At 39.5% G+C, this 22,930-nt stretch overlaps 1 protein-coding gene across 3 annotated transcripts in view; it reads left to right on the forward strand.

Moving 5' to 3' along the window:
• The first annotated feature begins 5,186 nt into the window (after positions 1 to 5,186).
• The window catches only part of oxr1a (oxidation resistance 1a), a 178,559-nt gene continuing 160,815 nt past the window's right edge, over positions 5,187 to 22,930 (forward strand). For all 3 annotated transcript variants that reach the window (XM_067602365.1, XM_067602367.1, XM_067602368.1), the window contains exons 1-2: positions 5,187 to 5,306; positions 17,939 to 18,025. In XM_067602365.1, coding sequence (XP_067458466.1) covers positions 18,009 to 18,025 — 17 coding nt within the window. In that variant the 5' untranslated portion in view covers positions 5,187 to 5,306; positions 17,939 to 18,008. The remainder of the gene's footprint in view (positions 5,307 to 17,938; positions 18,026 to 22,930) is intronic.

The following is a 22,930-nucleotide window of genomic DNA, read 5'->3' on the forward strand; positions in this document are numbered from 1 at the left end:
TGTGTGTGTGTGTGTGTGTGTGTGTGTGTGTGTGCGTGTGTGTATGTGTGTGCGTGTGTGCGTGTGTGCGTGCGTGTGTGTGTTTGCGTGCGTGTGTGCATGCATGCGTGCTTGTGTTGTTTTTGTTTCAGGGTATCCAGGGTTGATTAAAGCTAATGACGCAGGGCCTTCACAGCCTCTTGCTTCTGTTCCAGCTCCACATAATTAGGACTGAGAGAAGGATGGCCTAATCAGACAACTGTAGCTTCACTCTACAGTTTGTGAATGCCATTCAAACAACAGTCGCTCAGCTCTTGACTTCTATGTGGCCTGTCAGTTTGAACAGCAGTTCAGTTGAAAATCAGTGAACGCAACACCCAGGTCTTTTGCTGTCTGCCTCCTGTGGGAAATCAAAGACAGCTCATTCCATCAAAGATTTGGACTAAAGAACAAGATGATGTCCTTTACTGCCAGACTAAAGGTTGGTGTTTATAGTTTGTCCCTTGGATTACCGGTGCAGGGTTCAGGGCTTTATACATCTCTGATTGTTGACAAAGCTCTAAATCAAACACACAGATTCCGGCAGTGATTGAACACTGAGATTTTAAGATATGACCTGTGATGCTTTTACATGATTGCGTTCTTTTGAAATACGTGTTCCCTTTATTTTCTTGTAATGAAAAAAATGTATAATATTCTTACAATATCCCATTTGGGGTTTAAATTGTGCTTTTTGTTCTGTTGTATTTACAGCGACCTTTATATAATCCTTGAAATAATCTTTGATAACAGTGTCTATAATATTCCTTATACTTATAGTTCAGTCATGATGTTTGTAAGTAAAATTGCTTAAATTGAATGAAAAGAGCATTGCAGATTCTGTTTGCTTGGGATTAACATTATGTTGGCATGTCCTTTGGTGCCCATAGAAAAGAAGAGAATGTCCTATGCATGTAATTGCTTTATACACTTTGCTATTCTAATTAGATATTACTCATAAACAACATCTGCCTTAAGGCCACATGTAACATCTCTACACTGCTGGTGCACAGCAATGAGGAGCCATTCCTTCAGTGCCAGGTCACCTTGACACCATCTTTGCCATTTGTGCCATGTCTGGAGGCAGCAGCCATTTTTAAGGTGTTGCTACTTCCCCCCCAGCCCTGACATTCAGCAGAGCCAATACATTTCATCCTTAGTTACAGGGCACCTTTCCCGAACAACAGATATAGGATAGGACAGCCTGTAAAAATGGAAAGCAGAGCAGAGTCTTACTGCAAATAATAACCTATTATTTTGACATTTCTCACATGCCTCTGCTCCCGTTTCTCCCTGGCCTGTTTCAGCTCTTTCCCAAGCAATAACATTCACTTTTGCTCACTGCTTGATCTCAAGCCCTGGAAATTGATTTCTTAAAAAAAAAAGAAAGAAAAAGAAGTCACATCACACTGAGGCATCAACACACACAGGAGACTTAACCACATGTACAGTACATGAAATCAAATCGTAATTGAGATAGCATGGCGGGCAGATGAAAAGCCATTTCCTGTTTGTCTTATCTGGTTTGTCACATAGAGCAGGTTAACTGGGTGACATTTCCGCGCTGGGCTATCTGTATCACCAAAGGCCATCACCAAATACGGCGGGGGCACTCATATCTCACAACATGTTGGCTTGCCTTTATTAAATCCACCTGACTGAATGGTGGCATGATGTTCCAATGCTCCTGTGTTAAACAGTAGCTGTGGGTTTTAGCTACACTCACAGTGTGAATGCAGGGATGGCAATGTTGAGCTGTCAGTCAGTTCACCAATTGAGTTCAGACTGAAATATCTCAACAACCATTGGATGGATTGCCTTTAAATTTGGTACAAGCCTTCATTGTGCCCCAGAAGATAAATTCTAATGACTTTGGTGACCTTTGACTTTTCATCTAGTGCAAACCAATATCAAGCCTGAGTTGTGTGTCCTGCTAATTAGAAAATGTTAACATGCTAACACACTTAACTAAACTACTATCTGTCATTTTTAATTTTTTGTCATCTATCTGATTTGCCTGATTTGTCCAACTGCGTAACAGTTCCTCAGATGCAGTGGAAACAGAAACAGGATCCTAGTTCTTAGCTTGGTGTTGTTGATCTTGTTTCTTAGTTCCTGGAACTGCTGGTTGAAAACAGCTATGAACATGGTAAACAATATACCATGTTAGCATTGTCATTGTGGTCATGTTAGCATGCTGACAAGCACTGCTGGGTCAGCCTCACAGAGTACAGCCTCACAGAGCTGCTAGCATGACTGTAGACTTATAATCATGTTAATATACCAGTGTCACACTGAGTTTAGTGATCCTGAATGAAGGAAATATTTCCCTTTTCACCATTTTTCTTGGTAGATTTACATCTTCCTGTCCTGTAGCCAAGATGGAAAATAAACTATAAATGAATGGAGCAGCTGCTTGTCAAACTAAATGGTGTAATATCCCCAAGAAAGACTATGAATAAATATAATTAATCAATTAATCATAAATTATTAATGAATTATCATTTTCTTGACATCACTGACCGACTGCATTAAATGTTCTGCGTCAGTTTTGGCTACACAGATGCACTATATACAGAGCTCAAGTGGCAGTAGTTGAGACAAAGTTAAAAACTCACTTTATGTAGACTAAAATGTGGGTCTATAGTATCATTCCTTAATTCACGTTACAGTCAGTTTTAATTGTAACTTTTCCAGTGAGCCTTACTTAACATTACAGGCAATATTCTGTATAGTATGTCTTCCAAATAATTTCACTCAGACTCACTCAGATGAGAAATTCATACTTACTGCCTCTCAATAGGTCTCAAGTCAAATTAATTTCTGCAAGACTGTTTACAGTGGCTGCAAGCGCCTCTTTAACTAATTTCTGATGAATGGACTTGCTGTTTAATGAATAACAGGACTATATTGTATATCTGCAGAGTGTATGAACTCTAATATTGGAATGGGAGTTTTTCTGTTCTATATGAATCATTTTGAAAAGGTAAACAGCGGCCTTTCCTCTGATAAAAACAAGCTATTTGTCAGGAAATGCACTGTCTCCTTCATTTATTTATGAGTGAGCTCTGGGGTCTTCAGGAGGGTAGACATCACAGGCATCAGTCTTCAGCCCTCAGTCTTCAGACTCCATGCGGCGCTCATCGATTTTAGCCCCTCGCTGCTGAAGTGCACCATCAATCAATACAGTAACAAGTCTTCATTTATACTTGAGAAATGCAGTTTCCAACTCAGTGGGCACGAAGTCCTGGCATTGTCAATGTGACCAGGGAAAGACACTGGTCTGCATTTGGCCTTGAGCTTCATCTTCCCAACAACTGATACATGGCTGTACATATATCAACAGGTCATGGTACATAAATGATCATATAAATTTTAAATGCAATAACAACCATGAACAGCAAAATCTCAAACACATGGTTGAATCCATTTCTTGTGTCCATGTGGAGACTTTTCTGCAACATAAGGTCCCAACACTGAACTTCAATGTCTGTATTGTGGTTTCTTCATTCCACCCATAGTGACAACTTCATCCTGCAGGGGTCTTCCAGGGTGAATCCCTGGAAAGGAAGCAGTGGTTTATATGAGGCTGTATTCTCCCAAGGCCACACATTTCATGTAAAGCAATGGGTCGAGGTGTGTTCACTTCATCACTGCCAGGACATTTATTTTCTTGGCCTATATAGACAGTATTTTACAGAGTAAAACTAGCTGATATAGTAAACCACCTTCAAGGATCTTACCTTTAATCCTGATATAATAGTATAAAAGCCATTCATGAGCGAACTGTGTATTCTATATAGTTTATGTTCTTTTCATGCCACTGAAAATGAGTCAGTAGCGTTTTGTATAATGTATCTGTGATACTCAATATAAAGTTTATAGACCTCTTTTTGCCATTTTATTCATCATCTATAGTTTTGCTATTATATTCCAGCAGCATTCTGGCATCTCTGTGGTGCAAGTGAGTTAAAATAGCTACATTTTTATATCTGAGGTTGTCACATTAAAGGACTCACACTGTGTTAGTAGTTTACAGTGAAGTGATAGTGCCATTTTACCTGCTATATCATTAAAATTTACAAATATTATATAGTCATATACAGTCAGTCACTGTGATTTAGGATTTTTTTTCTCAGTGTTTCCTGATGAAATATAGAGGCAAGGAAGTGACAATTATCACTACTATGCTATCTGATAAGACATAACTGTAAATCATAGTGAATTAAATCATTTAAATTGACTGTAAAACTAATAAAAAATCAATTATTTCTAAGTGCTGAGGCCACTAAACATCTGATGTCAAGGACTCCTGCTTCTGGTCACTTTACTTCACTACAATCTTCTGTTCTGCTTATGGCAACCTCTTACACATGCATGCATCACTACTGTGTGGTCTTGATCGTGTTTACCACTAATTTCTGTATTTTCTTTTGAATGTGGGATCACAAACTCATCACTGTAATTTATGTGTGTTAACTGGCCAGATCTCCCTAAAAAGTATGGAGGAAGACTCATATGTAACTTTTCATTTCAAGTCATTCTTGTTAAACTCAGTCTTCCTCTGTAAAACGCTTTCACCTGTTTCAAACACCTATCAAACCAGTGTTTTGCCACTGTTTTAAACAGTCAAGCTCTATGTTAATGCGCTATATGTGAATGTTGTAATTTTTTACGTGGCAATGTGTTTACTCTGCACAGACATTTTGACCAGGTCTGTCTTGATCATGTATCTCAAGTGGCCTCCTGGTTAAACGATTATGAAATAAATTAATATTGTCCAATTTAATGGTTCGTCTCTGAAACCTTCAATTTGATAAACATAAAAAGTGTCTTTAATGCTGTAAAAGCGGGCAGAGCAAAACATCTGATCAGATAACTCATTCATTTGCAGGAACTGAAGAAACTGTAAAACTGATTTAAATCGCCAATTAAACCGATATAGTCTCAAATACCCAGCCATTTATTTCCACATTGCTGTTCCACTATGGTTTTTTTCCTTTATTACAAGCACTGTATCATTCTCATCCCTACAGTACATCTCAGGATGACAGCTCCCCCCCCTCCACCCCCCCTACCACTCCCCCTCGCCTGCTTGGTATGGTCCGCTCCTCCCCTATGCTACGTCGCAGCGATGGTAGTTTCTATTGGGAGAAGGTCAAATGACTCCGCATGTCTGCCTCTGTGTACATTCCCGCTGTGGTGCACGCCTGATGAAGAAACACTTCTAAACACCGATAATGTTTGCGAGCATCTGAATCGGCTCATCGCGTGATACCCATCTGAAAGTAAGTACTGATGTGCACCGACGTGTTTGTCATCTCCGAAGCGACTCACCGGCTTATTATTTGATACGGCCGGATGAGTCGTTTCCTTATAAAGGTTTAATGTTTGTAAAGTGTTGTGTTTCCGTGCAGCTGGTACAGCTCAGGAGCCCGGATGGTTTAAAAATAGTTGTCTGAGGATGCTGATGCTTCCGGGCGGTGCAGGTGAGATTCAGGTGAAGGGTCGCTGTAATTCATCCTAAACGCCATTACGTGCTTTTTATGTCGTTTACCTGTAGTTATACTACTATCAAGGGGTGGCTATATCCCTTTTATCTGCTGCATTAATATGTATTATGTGTCCTAGAATACATTTACAAGCTTAGTGAATAAATATTCCTGCAAAAGACCCTGCAGGAATATTATAGGAACATTCAGGAGAATAAATATAGCATTAGGGGAATAAGGCAACTAGTCTTTCTAGTGGATATTATGGGAGTAAAATAAAAGCATGAAAATACAACAAAAATGCCAGGAATTGAAATAAACCATTATGAACTCAGAAATGTGTACAAAAATAGTATTTTTTAAGTTGAGTCTTGTTGCAGTGAACTGATTATTGGATGTTTACCTGCAGCAAATGGCATCCGAGGTCAGTGTTAATATGGGGGAGTAGAAAGTTCACTCCTCAGCAACTAGAAAGCTCTGAGGAAGGGAGACTTAATGAAGTGAGTCATCAGAGTCTGCCTAAAACTCCCCCCTGCAGAGTAGCATGCAGCTAAGCCTATTAGACCATTGCATAATGCAATAAGGTATAGCTCCATAAGGTGCAGAATGAGCTGCCTCCAGGGTAAGATGAGGGAAGCCTGTATATTGTCCAGGCTTTTTAATCTCTTATTATACATCCTAATAAAAACACGTGAGTCCAGGGTAGGTCAGCATGTTCAGGTGTGGAGCTGAGAGTGGAGCTGTAGTACTGTTCACAGACAGTCCGTGCTGTGCTGATGTGGAAGGTAGTTTTGTTCAAGGTCACAGAGATGTTCAAGGTCAGTTCATAGAACAGCAGAACATGGATGGACAAGTTGACAAATGTTACAAGTCATGCTGACGAAAATGTGTCACAACAGGACTCATTGCGTAATCATGATACTGTTATTTTACTTGTTTCATAGTGGATGGAAAAACTTGACTTTCTTAAACCGAGGTTAATCCTGTTAATCCTAACTTAAAAAAAAAAAAAAAAAAGTTCCCAAGACAGCGTGCAGACATATTCTCTGAAAAGGACATACTCTAACATTTTTAACCAGCATGCACAGACTCATGCACAGCCTTAAATTTGTTCTGCAAAGTCTGGTCATCAAATGGAAATTTAGCACAGTCTGATGGAGGGAATAAAAAAATCCACTTGTTGACAACCTGTCAGGTTAGAGTAAACAAGAACCATCACTTCTGTCACTACTGTAAAGGATGGTGTAGGCACACACACACAAGCGCACACACCCACCTTGAATGATGATTCTCATGATCAAATTATGCATGGTCCTGCTGGCTTTGATTAATCCCTAACCCTGCCATCATCAGTGAGTGCTTGCTGTTACCAATTGATTACTGCACTGAGATTCATGTTGACGGAACTGAACTATATTCACTTAGTAGAAATGATTATATGCAGCCTGTTTTTTTTAAAAGAAGAAACAAATTCAATTAGACTACTTAAAATAAAAACGTTTCCTTATCTGTATTTCAAGTATATCAAACTGTGCTTTCATGCTTTTGATGCTTTGTTTTGTGCTGCTGATAAGCCAAAGCTGTAAGGGAGGCTTGATGTTTATCAAGATGGTCACGACAAAATTCAGTATCTCTCAGATTCATCTGCGGAAGACTCTAAAAGTCATGTGGTTTTTTAACAGCTGCGACTATCTCACCTATATCTGCAACCTCATTAATGCACACACACACACACACACACACACACACACCAGCAGATGCTCTCAGGTAGAGCCGAGAACCTCTGCTCTACCCTGAGGAATACAGACAAACACTGAATTACTAACACCAGATCTGACTTGTTGCCAAGCAGAGTGTTTCCTGAAAACACACTTGGGTGTGAAAAAATGGTTAAGCTGCTGATAATTTTATGCTCTTAAATGTGGCGTTTCCTATGACAATATCCAGTACAAACTGCTTTTACCTTGATATGGTTTGACCTTCCTTAAGGTAAATTAGTGGTTGTGTGTAACCTTGAGTGGTTCCATGTAGATATAAGTGGTTCCTTGGGGATTCAGTGGTTTATAAGTACTGCAGTTTTAAGTAAAAATGACTGATCCAGGAATAATTTCCCCTCTGAGTCATTAATGGTTCTCATTTGTTCTGTAATAGTGCCATGTAGCCAGTGAGGGATTGTTATTGCACGTTCTGTATATGTACACTTAGTTCTCCAGTGGTTCTTTGAGGGCTCTTAAATCAAGCAGACCAAAGGGAGCCACCATCACGGGTGCAGACGGAGCCTTAAATCTACGTTTGTAACTGGCTGGTGCTAATCCATGTTCAAACCCCCACATGAACTCATAGAAGTTGTTGCAATGAAAAAGAATAAAGTAGTGTTTGAGCCTGCATGTTGATGCTGTACAGTGCCACGTGAGAAGGATAATCTTAGATAGAAGAGAGTTTCTCTGCAACCAAAATCACCTTCCGTGTGATCATGAGCCAAAATTTCAAACTTTTGACACTGTTGAGCACTTTGTTCAGGCTTCAGAAGGACCTTTTTTAGTTGCTCGGTCTCATGGTGTGCTATTTTACAGGCCAAAAAAAAATTATATAATATAGACTTTTTCCCTGATTTATGAAATATGTTGAAATGTGTGAGTCAGCTGCTAGATGGAATATTTTTTCACGAGTGTTCATATTCTGTTAAAGAGGCAGTCTGTTAAGGTCACCTAATATGATGTTCAAGATTCTGCAAAAGCTGATTAAATAAAATATTTTGCATTTATAATCTGCATGGGAGATATTAACTGGGTTAAATGATGTTCCAAAATTATCAGTTGTTCCACTAAATGTGATTCTTTTTTTTCTTTTTTTTTCTGGGTAGTCGATTGATTCAGTATTGCCCTTCCATGAAGTTTTTTTTTAAGAGACAGATCAAAAAAATTAGTGCTGCAGACATTCTAAATTGATTCTCTAGTGTAGCCCAAGCTCAAAAAACAATAAACCCTACATTTCCCATAATGCAGTTCATTAGCATCTTTCATTAAACCCCCCTGCCTCCTAAATCTGCACACCTAGAGTTTACAATGCAGGTTTTCTATGAAAGATAATCCTGATCCTGATGACATCATCAGGGTTATTTTTTGCAAGTTTTGGAAAAGCGCCCTCCAGAGCCACAGAAGACATTATGCAACTGTTTTTACAGGCTCAGTTGTACTCCTGGTGATGATTGAACTGAATTTAATATGTAAAATCAGTGAACTGCAGTAACTGAAGTATCTATTAAAATTCTAAATATTACTGACTCTGATATAAAATAATCTTGTTGATATTAGAGTAATTTAAAACAGTTGCCCTCTAATGTTGATCCATTCGTCCCTCTCCAATGCACCTGTCTCATGAAATAGATATGCGAAGTGTCCCTCTGTTCTAATTCATCCCCACAGCCAGCAATAACATTGCTAGATTAATGAATGCATTCAGTCTTTTTCAGCTATTGCAATTATTAGTTTTTCAAAGATTGTACTTTTTTGTGATGCTGCTGAATTTGGGGAATATCAGAAAGAAAAGGTTTAAAACAGTGATGGATAGAGAGAGGGAAACAGGCAGGCAGGCAGGCAGGCAGGGAGGGAGGGAGGGAAGGAAGGAGGGAGGGAAGGGAGAGTCTTGAATCCACAAGAAAGCAATTAGATAATGACAAGGGCAGTGACACAGTGATTTGTTGCCTTCTGTTGTAATGTGATGCCAGGAATCCAGCCGAAAATTAATTTTAAAGCTTCCAAGAAATACATTCCACCATTATGTTGCTTTATGGTCCTATACTGGCTGGAGACATTGTTGACAAAGATGCAGCTGAAATTCCCGGACAGGACGATGCTTTTACGCCACTTTGATGCTTTACTGTATATGTGGTGCAGTTTGCTAAAAATGACTTGTGTTTACATGTAGGAGTGTTGATTCTGGAGTCGCCAAGAACAGTCCAGTTATAGTAATGATTTGACTTTGTATCTAAGGGAAGCTGCCAGACTGCAGGCCGTAAAGCGGCCCCCTCCTGCCCTCCCTTGTTTTGCTTTAAATGCCCCGAGGATTGATTTGTTTTCTCGCCCTTCTCTGTGTGATTTTCATCTCTTGTCTGGCTTCCTCACTGTTATCCTACCGTCTAATGATGATAATCTCAAAAGAGACTTACGGAGGATAAACATCCTCAGCTGTCCTCTTAAAAAAACAACAGGTGAACAATAGAGGAAGGACGAACTTGCGGTTGTAGGATGTAGCTTACACGGTAGCGGGGCGGGTTTGGTTTGGGTCCATAATAGCTTTACCTACATACAGTAAACAGCGCCATGGGACTAGTTGGAGGATTACAGAGGATTTGCCATGCTAAGCCACAGGAACCCAGCCCAGTGACCCCCTCATGTCTCCTCCTCCTCCCTTGAGCAGAGCAACAAACCGCCCCCTTCTCCTCTCACCTCCCGGTCTTCTAGGTCCATGATGCAATGGGAAGCCAGCCATGTGACCCAAATCACTGATTATATGGATAGGATAAAGGATGGCGGAGGCACTCTTTGGATGTTGATGTTTCATAAAGTGATTAAATCTGCTTCCCCTGAACTGGTTAGAGAGTGATGAATCCGCGTTCATTCCCTCTGTTCTACAGGTTTTCACCCTTTGCTCTGGCAGACCTTTTCTGATTACGCTGCAAATTTTGCTTTAATGACTGAACTTATCATCCAAATAGCTGTCGGGGTAAATTAAGGGCGTGTTCTGAGTGCATTTTCCTCTTGCGAATGGAGTGATAATGTGACAGCAAAATGACATACATCACAAATCCCTGCCATGTAACTTGATGGGAAGAAGGTGATGCTGTCAGCAAACTTAAATCAGATTTGGCTCCTTCACTTAAGTTGAGTGCACATTGCCTTTGGTTCCACTTTGGGACACTACTTGAAAGCCAATTGAATCAAAGCAAGGGGATGGGGCCATTTTTGACGAACACTCCATGGGCATTTGTCTCTGTCAGCCTAATATCACGCAGTGAAATGACTCAGCAGAGAGCAGTCCCCAACCCAACTGTGTACATGTCTTTAACTCAAACTGACAGTGTTCTCACTCTTGTACATACCTTGCCATGAGCAACTCTGCTGGAAAGCTGAGGTTTTCTCTTTTTTTCCCACCATTGTCATCATCATGTGCAGCCTCCATGCACATAGAAACTTCAGGAACACTCACAGACAGAAATAGATCAACCCAGGAAGGCAGAGATTTATTTTGAGTAAACAAGTGAACTCTAAGGAAGAAATTCTCAGTAGTTTTCTTTGCATAATGTAATCTCTTGAGGCTCTCATGTAGTTTCTGACTGAAATGATGTTGTGTACAAGCAAGCAAGAGAAGAGAATCATTCCCCTTGTGTGAGGGATGACTTTGTTGCTAGGGGCCTTGTGTCAATATTTCCTTAAGTGATTCATTTTTTTTTTTTTTTCATCGACCTTTTCATTGACCGTGTCACCTTTTTCAATAGGGCTACAGTTCGTCATATTTTTATGTAATGTGCAGGAAATAGCATGGCAAATGTGGGCTTGGAGAAATTGTGCGAAAGGTTCATAGAGGAAATTTCTATGGCTCTGTTTCATTCTATACTACTCAGCCTTAATCTAATTTTAGTAAAGGTGGGGACGCACATTATGATTGTTGGACTGATTTTATAGTGGATGATTTCGGTGTCATGACTGATCTGACCAAGTCCAATCCAGTCTGAAACAGTGTTTAAAGATTCTGACTGTTTACCTTCTGTTTAAGTGGCTGCTCATCGTTCTCATTAAGACTAGTTGGAATATGAGCATTAGTATGTGTCGCAGAAGAATCTGTACTCAAAGTCCACAGACTGGCTTTGATGGAACTTTGTTCAGCTGCATCTAACAGTCTTCATCAGTGAATGGCACTGCCTCAAGTGTCATTCAGTAATGATAGACAGTGAGATGTGGTTGAAAGGTCTGAAAATGCTCAAGGTGGTCTGTGAAGTAAGATGAGTTAAGATGATTGGAATTGGGATCTTTGAGATCATGTAGTAGGAAGAATAATATTTTGAAAATGAGCAACCAGTGAAATAGAGCAGTAAAGAATCCAATGTTTTTGATGAATGGTTTTGGTACAGGAACAAGCAATGATGTTCTGGCAGTATTTGCGGCTGTTTGCTGTCCTCAGTGTTTACTCAGTCTTTCCATATGTTGCTGGTTTTTGGTGTCTGGTCTTTGCAGGTTTCAGTAATCTTAAGGTCTACTCCCAGGTTATTTCGACAGTCTCAACAGAGCAAGCTAAAGCCAGTTTGTACTTGAGCCCACTGTCTCTGTCATATCCCACAGTATATATTCAGGACTTCATTACAATTTTCAAATATGAGTTGTCAGACCATTAGTTTTACAGGGAGCTCACTTTACAAGCGTGCTTTTTACCTTGTTATCTTGTATTTAAATTCATTGTTGGATTGGGTTCAAAAAGTTGTATAAACCATGTTAAATTAACTCAGCCAGTGTGAACTTGTATTCTGTTTAGTGGAAATGGTAATTTAAGAAACATTTATAGTCTTCCATATTTTAACCTCATTGCAGTGGCATTCCCATAAGCATACATGGCGGCTCCAATATAACCCAAGCACGCTGTCTATAAAAGATATAGCTGTTATGATTCAGGCTAGAATGAGTCTCCTTGTGCTTTATTAGATGGTGGCATACAAAAAGGTAAACTGGAGAACTCTGATATATTAGTTGTAATAAAACCCTAAATGTGTTAAAGTTATGATCTTACTTTTTTGTCAGATTTTCAGCATTTCTTACTAAAAAAAGAAACAATCTCTTGGTCTAAATGAGATATTCTGAAGATAGTGTCAATACAGGAGTACCATTACGTGATGTTTGGACACTGAAATTAAACAAGATCTATCCATTATCCCTTTCTGCTGATGAGTGGCTGGCAACATTTACATTGAGATTTTTCATTTGCCAGAGAAACGCTCTCATCCAGGGCAACCCAGCAATCCAACAATGATGCAATTGACCTCAAGCATATTGCCAAGTTCCTCCAGGAGAGGAAGATAAGATGCCCCCGAGAAGATAACAACCATGCATCGCAACCATTAGCCAAACGCAAATATGAGAGTCAAAAATGACAGAGGGGGTGTTTATTCGTTGCCCAGTAATTGACTGAGCATTTCCATAATGGCATTGTGTTTCCTGCCAGGCTAATGTGACCCCTATTAGTTCGGGAAACATACTACAATCAGGCTCTGTGTGAGCCGCTAGACACAGCCAAGGAAATGAATTGGGGATAAAGAAGAGATGAGGGACTGGAGGGGGGAGTGATGTAAACAATGGTTAGGTGCAGACAATGGGACAACCAGGGGACAGGAGAGGAGAACAGATGATGAGAGATGAGTCATATCACTGCAGCAAACCGGGCCCTGATTTAAAAGCCACTGTAGCTATTGAAAGTAAAGATGATTTTTGGCTAGATTTTAATTTTGGGTAGCCTATATTGGAATTTAATACTCACCAAATACTGATGCCAATTTACACTAGGTATAAATTTCTTTTCACTGGTATAAGTTTTATTTATATTATATAAGCTTTATTTTGATGCATTGCACTGTGCATTAAAGTTTTGCGCATTTTTACACACTGACCAAGAAATTGTGTGCAATATGTCAGCAAACTCCACACCCTGAAAACCTACAACCAGAATTGATTCAATCTTTTCTGTGCACTAGAGTTTTTCTTACCATGCAACAGCTCATATTAGAAATGAATTTGAACAAATAGGGCCATGGCTAGGGCTGCAATTAACAAATGTTTTCATTATTGATTAATCTGAGTTTATCTGTCTGTTCCTTCTTTATTAATTGATTAGTTGCTTGGTCATTTGATATCCTCAAATGTCTTGTTTTGTCCCGACCAACAGTCCACAGCCCAAAGATATTCAGTTTATATTAGAATACTAAAGAAACCAGAAAATATTCACATTTGAGAAGCTGGAATCAGAGAATTTGGACATTTTTTTCCCCAAAAAATGACTCCAATGATTGGTTGATAATCTAAATAATTGCTGATTAATGTAATAGTTAACGACAAATCAATTAATTGACTAATTGTTGCAGCTCTAGTAATGGCTACACAATTTCAGTTATGAATAGAATATGGGTACTTCTCCTCTGCAGCCACAGTTCAGTCTGTCCTTGTCTTTCTTAAATGCTTCTCAGGAATATTGGTACAGGAAATGCATTGCTTTAAAATAGTACCACAGCTATATCTACTGTATGTATTATGTGGCTGTTGTGTTGTTTTCTCTCCTCTGTGCTCTCTTGTGTACTTCTTCATGGCTGGTACTGATTTTAGCTGCATGCTGGGCCAGCTAATCCTGCTCCTGATCAATACTCTACTTCTCCTGCTCACCCACTGGATTTCATCCAGGAACCAACACAGCTGATATTTTTATTTACCTTGTCTTCTCGTCAGTCATTCATAAACTCGGGGGCAGGGCGAATTGACATTTACATCAAAAATAGTATGGGTATGATACAGTGAATAGAATTGACTGCATTTGCCTTGGCTACGTTAGCAGCTGAGCTAGTTGCCTTGGCTGTTTGCAGTTGGTTGTGTTAACTGTGCACTGCATACATGCTTAGCTCATCTTTGTTTTGTGTGAAATAGCTCTGTCAGCCCTGAGTGTAAAGCTGCCTGTGTTTGGCCAAACACACCACCTCTGTGTCATTGTTGTTTTACGGTCGGCAGCTTTCAGCAGAAGTGCAGACCAGAGCACCGGCGATACCTGCTGTCCCTCTGTCTGTCTGAGGGATTCGCCTCAATCCATTACATGCTTGGATGCTGATAGTGTTTGTCAGAATGCTCTGCACGCCCAGAGACAATTAAGCTGAAACACAAGGCTGGCTTAATGAAGCTCGGCAGAAAAAACATCCTCAAACAAGGTTCTTTTGCCAAAGAGATAGAAGTAGACAAGGTCCATTCATGTCAGGAGGAACCACGTGGCTCGACTGGTGCGTTGTTTTGGTGTAGGTTCATGCACTAGTGATAAACTATACACATAAGATAAGATATACTTTTTCTTGGGCTGAGTGTTACTGCATCACAAAACATTTATCTCCCAAACATACTTACTTACATACTTACCCTACATCATTCATACAAAAAAAACAAAAAAAGACCACAACACAACCACACTAACCTGACACGCCAAATGGTGCATCTATCACCATCTTACCTTGCGAGGCAGCTGGATTTGCGACACTGATTGGTCTGAACCATGGGTGGTTTGGACACAAGCGCATAATTTGAAGCCTGACAATATGGATTCTCGCGTGATCTCATGATCTTGGGAAAGAGTGCTTTTGAGTCAAAGGTTTTGTGTATCCCAGCATGTTTGCATGTTTAAATACCCAATTCACACAAGGTTCCCATGTAATTCTTGTCCAGAGCCCTGTTCTTAGTCCATTGAGTTGATTTGTTCATCATGGATAACAGCATGATCAGCAATTATCGGCTGCCATGGTACCATGACTGCGGCTTTTTATTCAGCTACAAAGAAAGACATGTTCTTCAGCTGAGGAATGTTATCTAAAGTATGAAGTGGAACTATGCCAAATCTGCTAATAAATGACAGATTTAAAGATTCAGTGTGTAGAATTTGGTGGCATCTAGTGGAACAGACTTGGCAGAAATGGAATATAATATTCATAAATATGTTTTAATTAATGTATAATCACCTGAAAATCAATCATTGTGTTTTCATTACCTTAGAATGAGCCCTTTATATCTACATAGGGAGCAGTTCCTCTTCCACGGAAGCTGCTATGTTGCACAACCATGTTTCTATGGCGGGGGGGGGGGGGATTCAGTTTGTTTCTCATCACTAGATGCCATTAAATCCTACACACAGGTCCTTTAAGGTAAAAAGGGAGAAATTGTATGACCAATGTATTACTGAGTTACGTGGTTGCATTAAGCCTGCAAACTAGCTCAAGCTGAGAATGTGAGTGTGCTGCTGTGCTCACACATGACATACTCTACTAGCTATAACATAAATCTAACACACCCTTAAAACTGCTCACCTGGGAAGTTTGCCGTAACAGCTGCAGTCACTTGCTGCCATCGTTGCTGCTGTTCTTTTGTCATTTCATATTCCTTTTACTCCACTTCAGCATCCACCTATAGGCTCCCCTGGTGGGAAGATATTACTGTCACCCCTCAATCCTTGCTGCATGTAGCTTGGTGTAACCTTGCTCAGAGTGACAAGCTCTTTTTTTTTTTTTTAACCAATTTCTGACCAAATAGAACATGACAGTTCATAAAAAGACAAAGGCATAAAAACAACATCCAAATGCCAGGTCGCATGTATGAAATCAAACATTAGCTCAATGCAATTTAATGTATGTATTACTCACCCAATAATATGGATGACTATACAGCAGGCTGGGTTCAATTTATGTTTTGTGCATCTTTTCAATCGTATCTTTGACTTTCTCTTCTTTGTTGGCTTCAGGTTTCTTTTCATTTCACTGTTATATTGCTATACTGCTATATAGCTTTAAAAGGAAGCTTATTGGTTTGGTCTCAAGCCCAATGGCAGGTGAAGCTGGCCTCATATAATCTCAAATAATGTCTAAATGTATTTTCAGTTTTTGTTTTGGTCTGGTATAGATGCTGAAAGCTTGAAGGTTTGTTATTTTTCTGAGGGTCTGGGTTTGAGTGCTCGGTTTGGTAAAGCACTCTGTGTAACCATTTTAAAGCCCTGCAACACTGTGACGAATGGGAGGATGAGTCACATTTTAACAGCAGTGAAAAAGGAAATTGTGCGACTCTTTTTGAAATTATCTCTCTGTGCTCCCTGGGCTCTGAATTTTCCCTCCGATTAGATAAACAGTTCGCTTTAATGAAATGAAATATTTTATAATAATTGGCTTTCACTGTGCGTGTACTTGCAGCCTTTTATGGCGAGTTATTTCTCATCTCATTAATGTCCCACTGCTGCTATAGTGGTCTGAAATGTTTCAGATGTATAAAAACGGAACCTGGTTAAATGTGATGTACTATCTGTGAAGTTCAAAGATTATATTTTGTTGAAGTCGGACTGTTGTTCTCCTCGGTTGAGCATAAGGCAGGTTTTACACATATCTGAAATGTGTGTTTTGTTTGGCCTCTAAAAGTGAGTCTACTGTAATCCTTAATCCACCTAATTGCATTATCAAGCTTACGTCATACCCTGAAAGCAATGCAACGTCAGAACAATTAACCTGAACTGTAGCCTGTATTTAAAACGTTTTCTTGTCTACAAAACATAGTGTGCCAAACATGACATGAAGAAATAATAATGCATTTGTGTGGCCACTTGTGCGTGCTGTTATCTTATCTTCTGCGAATCATGGAAGCCACAAAATTGGCTGCTGCACTTCCTTAGATTACTTACAGAAGTGAGTACATCCACTGTCTCCATGTCACCTGAATGAATTATCAGATGTTTCCACTGTCACACTATTTTGTTAACCTTTACGCTTGCTTGTTCAGCTCTCCTCTGCTCCCTGCCAGTGTGTAAGAAAGAGGCAACATACTCCAGGTGTTATAAATGAGATGCATGTGCAGGCTCGCGAGTCCAACTGGTGTGGGGAGAAGGAGGTAGATGGGGCCGAGCCGGGCGCTTTAATCACCCCATTCTCCTTCTCCCTCCCTCCCTCCTTCCCTCTGGCCCTCCACTCATCTCATTACAGACAGGAGAGGGTGAGAAGTGAGGCCTGCATAGACCTCAGCATTAATTATTGAACCCTATCTTCTTTTACTCCAGCTCCTCCTCCACAGTCTCTGATAACCTTTACATAAAAGAGCAGAGGCTAACCCGCAGCCACTATACAGTGTGGTAGGTATAGCATAGATGCACTGTAGAGTGAGAGACCCGGTTTGGGGATTTAACCATTCAGTGTCTGTGTTACTTAATAGCCTGCATGTGACAAGTTTGCCAGCGCAAGCAGATATATAGGTCCCCTTCTTAATTGCATTTTAATTGCAAACGTTCCTTATTGCTCCAGTTGAGCTTCAGTACTAATTAACTCCATTCTGTTTTAATGGGTGCTGTCGTGGCGAGGTAAAACAAATAATTATTAAAACTGCCATTTGACTCCGACTGCACTGCCTTTGTCATGTTGGCTGAGTTATGCTCTGCTCATTGCCTCCCGCCATGCCCAGTCAATTTGAATCGCTCAGTTGGAGGCCGGCTAATGGAGGTTGTTGAGGTCATCTTGGCCAAGGCATCCAGACAACTTGAGGGCGACTTGACTGTGATGCTGAAAATCTTAATGTTATCTCCTTCTGTCCCCTGCCCCTGTCTTATGCTTTTGTATGTATGTGTGTGCGTGTCGGTGTGTGTGTGTGTGTGTCTGTACGTGCCTCCTGCAGGTTTGAATAGTCAACATCAAGCCTCGACCCTCCCAAAGCCTCTGAGCAGGAGAAAGAAGACGCCGCCAAGATGTTCAGCACCAAAAGGTCAGCGCAATGTCACTTTTGATCTATTCTTATCTGCTCATAAAGAAAAAAAGCGTCAGAAATCTCAGGGCATTTTAAAATGGCTTCTGTTGATAATAGCTGACATTTCTGGTCAGCTATGTTCCACAGATGACTTAGGATGTGAAAAGACATTGATGTGAGGAAAAGGGGATGGTTGATTTCAGATCACAACATAAAAAAAGCTTTTGTCTATTATTTGTCTAGGGCGAAATACGTAGATAATATAATTTGAGACACCATACCTTTATGCATCTATATCTATAAATTAATATTTTTAGCTACTAAATTTCAAACTAGATGGACAGTTGAGAATCTTTTAAACACAATTGTAAATACTTTCATTGAGCCTTTGTAGGAAGTTAAAGAAGCCCAGTTTACAGTCCTCTGTGCTTGTGTGTACATTTTGTATTTTTAATGTGGCTTGTGGTAGCGTACAGTCTGCATAAATCATTTATGGCTGTGGCTTTTCTGGATGTTGACTGCGAGGCAGAAGTGGTCACATTGCTTATCTAGTATGTGTAAGGTGGATCAAAACAAAAGGCTTATGGTTGCTTCTTTCGTGTTGTTTTAATCCTAGGTGGACTAATTTACACCTTGGGTTTGGTTTATATCTGAGTATCTGAGTCCATTGATACATTCCTGAGAACATTCCATTCACTCTGCCATTGAAAACACAAATTAATTCCTCTTGAATAATTAATTACATGATTTCAAATAGAACACTGTGTTTTGAATCAATATGGTTATAATGTACAGGCTTATTGCCGTGAAACTTGTTTTTGTTTTTACAGCCTTTATATAGCCTAAGGAGGAAGGCTGTGTGCAGAAATTGTAGCTTGCATGATTGCAATTTTTCCAATAAGTAATGTGAAACTAAAACAGTGACATCTCATTATTTGTTGCTTAATGAGAAAAAAACACATTTACTTACTATTTTATTCTGAGATATTTATAAAAATGAATACAAACTGTCTAGAAAATCTGTTTTATTGTGTAGAAGACATCTATTTGAAATATAGTTTTTACAAAGGAAATAAGTTGTCAGTCTGCAAGTGCAGCATATACAATACACAAAATTCATTTTCATTTTCAAGTGTAAGAAATTGATATTTTGTTATTATTATTATTATTATTATTATTATTATTATTGTTTAGTAAGGTGCAAACCTGCTTTACTTTACTACTGTACTTTACTACCTACAGAAGATATTCCAAGGCCAAAAGGCAATTCAAACTAGTTTTTTTTTTTGAGGGGTTACAGGTTAAATATATATATATTTTTCCTTCACAATAGCACATTCCTGTGTGCTATTGTAGGCTAATGCTGATGCTCCTGTGTAGGCTAATGCTAGCAGCTCTGTCCTGCTGTTTATTGAATTTGGGGAAGTTTACACTCCGGTTACTTGAACCAAACTCTATCTCTGTCTGAAATCAAGCACCCATTGTTTCAAAAATATTTGAAACCACTCAAAGAATTCTGAGTGGTAAATTTGCCACTGTTAGCACTGTAAACTGCATGGGCCTATGTGCTGTACAAGGAAAATTTCACAGGTGTCGCAACAGTAAGAAAGGGGACGGGGCTTAGCAAACAGTCAGTTAAGGCCATTCATGTATAAAAATCTTAGCCATATTTCTGTACATATTGAAATCTGTCTCTAAACCTATTCTGAGGGCTTAAAAGTGTATGTGAAATCTAGGTATTTTCTGTGTGAGAGTTAGAAAGATAAAAGCACACAGCTTGCAGTCCCCAGATATGACTAAAGAGAAAGTCGTCTTGATTGTATCACAAACAGAGGCTTGTGCTCTAAAAGTAATTTTGATTTTTACACATCTGTCTACAGTACTTCTAGTTTATATTGTTCTGCCACTGATATATGCAATATCAGATGTTCACCCATAGATACAATCACCTATAGTATATGTTACACACACATACACTTTATCTGTAGCTAAGCCCATACGGATGTGAAAGACCTTTTGTACTGATGGCAGCAGAATCCAGTGGTGGAACCAGATGGTTGGATGAAACTGACATTAACTTGTCAAATTGTGATTTACACTGACAAAGAAGACTTGCCACTGCATTAGTAAGATATTGATTGCTTCTTTGCCTGCATGTTGATAGTTACACCCTCACACATAAGGTTTGTTTTATTTGGTTTTTGTCAGGATGAGATGTCAGCACTAAGAATATAGAGGAATATGTTTACAGGAGAAAGTTTCTGTTGTTGGGAAGCGAGGTATAGGAGGAGGTTAAGGTATTATAATGTGATAAGGACTGAGTGCTGTCACAATGCTGCATCCATCCACCTGTCTCCTAGAAGCATGTGTGATCATCATACTGTGGGTGAAAAGATGATTAAACCAAGCCAGCTCTTCATCTTCAGGGAGCTGTGTCAGCACAGTCGATGACACGGATACGCTCAAAATGACTGTAATAGGCTGCCATCTTGAAATTCAAAGACTCAAAAAGCTCATTCACATTTTTGCTGAATATGAAACAAAGCATTTTTCTCCCACTAAACTGCTGAACGAAACATAAAGTGGTTGAGGAAATCTGTGTATCTGTCAGAGATTGCTATGTGCTGTTGTGGCTTTATCTGTGGGTTTTTAATATTGGTTTTCCTCTTGGGTTCCCTCGAGTCATCTCCAGCAACACCTACATACAATGCAAGAGCGTAATTAAAAGTCTTTCATTAAAATTTAATCAGTCAAACGTCTTAACATTGCAGTTTACCTTTAATTTGAATAGAATGAAGTGTGGAACACAGGCACGGATAATAGATCCAAAGCATTAGCACTCTGTGCTCCTTACTCTGTTCAGTGCTCTCTCCTCTAATAATATGAATTGTTTTACTGTTATGGATAAGCTGAGAGTGCAGCATATCCACAGCTTGATTGTTTGTGTCTACATGTGGTCATTAAAATGTAACTGGAGCGCTGTTAAACTGAGTCTTTCATTCTGGATGAGAACATTTATGAAGTGATGCACCATAGCTTTCATTTGGGTTATTCATAAATCCAGCACCATGAAAAGAAAAGGATATGATTCCTTTGAATGTTGGTGTAATTTATGTTATGCTCTAGACAGAGATGTCCAGAAAAGGAAATGACAAGCCAGCCTTAATCCTTAGACTAATAATTACTGAATTGCCATTGTGTTTCATCTTATTCTTTCAGCCTGACATCATGTTCATGTTAGCCAGTTTCTTGTTGGGACTGAGTTCTTTTGTTCTGGTATGTTTGAACTAATCAGTAGCAACTAACTTGTACATCCTGCCAACATCATTTTCAGTTGACACAAAAGCCTCTCACATTACACGTTGTCATTTGATACAGTTATCATCCTAAAAAAATAGAAATTGCTTATAGATAAACCGCTTTAAGGTTTTTCCTCACAATTAAAGAAATAGGTCGATATAAGCGTTGTTATTTCTGAAAGTCCACTCATAGCAACTTGTACAGTTATGTCAATTGCATGCATGCTTGTTGCCAATTTTGTGGCCATTTTTCTGTCACTGTTTCTCATGGATGTGGCTAAGCAGCTAGCTAGTTAATTAGGAAAATGACATCCCCCTTCTTAATTCTGCCTACAAAGCTGATTATTCGAAGCTCTGATTGGCCAATTGTTTCTCCAAATAGCCATCAGCAGGCACAACGCCATACCTATGTGAAATGCTGTAGTCCAGGGGGGCAAGTGATGTGAGTGGACACACAGGTTATGTAATGAAAATAAAACTGAGTGTACAAGAAATGCGTGTTGTAATCATTCATTTCATTGTAAAACATCATGTACGGCTTTAGAAATGTAATCAAATACAGTTTAAAACTGATTGTGTAATAAGATTTTCCTTCATTTTCATTTCCAAAGAAACAGTAAGTTTTTACCATCAGTGCAAAAGCCAAAGCTACAAAAACTTTACCCAGTGTAAGTAAACAGCTTATTCCCTCAATACTCCTGACTCTAGGCAGTTTTGTTGAAACTTTTGCACAGGTGTTTCAAGGTTTGTTCAATGTCTATTCTTGTCATTTCTTCAAGTAAAAAGGTTTCATACGTGGCTCCTGGCTCCAGTCTTGTGAACCAGTGTGGGTGGACAAGGATTCAGTTCAAGGCCTAGAGGAATGTTGTTACCATGTTGTCAACTGTTGTCTGTGACTGGTTATTCCAACCTGTCCTCTTATTATAACTATCCTAATCTACATACCATCTATGTGGATATGCCCAAAAAAGTAAAACACACTGGTAAAATTATTACTAAAATTCCCATACTTGCATAGATATTTGAGCATGTAGTCTTATAATTCTACTCTTATAACTCCAGCTCTAATACACAACACAACCTCAGTTTGACCCCATGTTTTCCAGTCAAAGTCACTCAGCATCATCTTCCCAGGCTGAGGAGAAGACTGTCAAAAAGAGTAATTCCATGTCCATCCTCGGTTGTCACCCATTTTGGGTCATTGGTTCAAACTAGTTCCTCCCAGCTGTTTTGGTAAACTGTCGGGACAGGAACAGGAAATAACTGTCATGCCAGCAGTAGCTCTAGCAGACATCTTGAAGAGTCGGCATTGCGGTGTCACGACTGGACCAGTAATTGCTTTCAGTGGGAGCTGTAATGAAATTACTGCAATATGAGTTGGACACATTAGAGGCAAAATGGAAGACTTGAAGACTTTTTTTTTGCCAAATCTTTGGCAGTTGAGCTGATGTTTCACTGTAGCTTGGCCCCTTTTTGTAAAGAGATGTTGAGGAAAGGTGGCTTCCTGTGGTAGCCTCACAGGATGACTCATCACAAACAATCCAAACAATGAAGAAGGTAAACTCTGTTATTATCTGTCACACCACACGCTCTGTCCCTGCAATATGTCCTTGGCATACTCTTG

Source organism: Thunnus thynnus, chromosome 10 (genome assembly GCF_963924715.1).
Source record: "Thunnus thynnus chromosome 10, fThuThy2.1, whole genome shotgun sequence".
In the NCBI taxonomy this organism is placed as follows: Eukaryota; Metazoa; Chordata; class Actinopteri; order Scombriformes; family Scombridae; genus Thunnus; species Thunnus thynnus.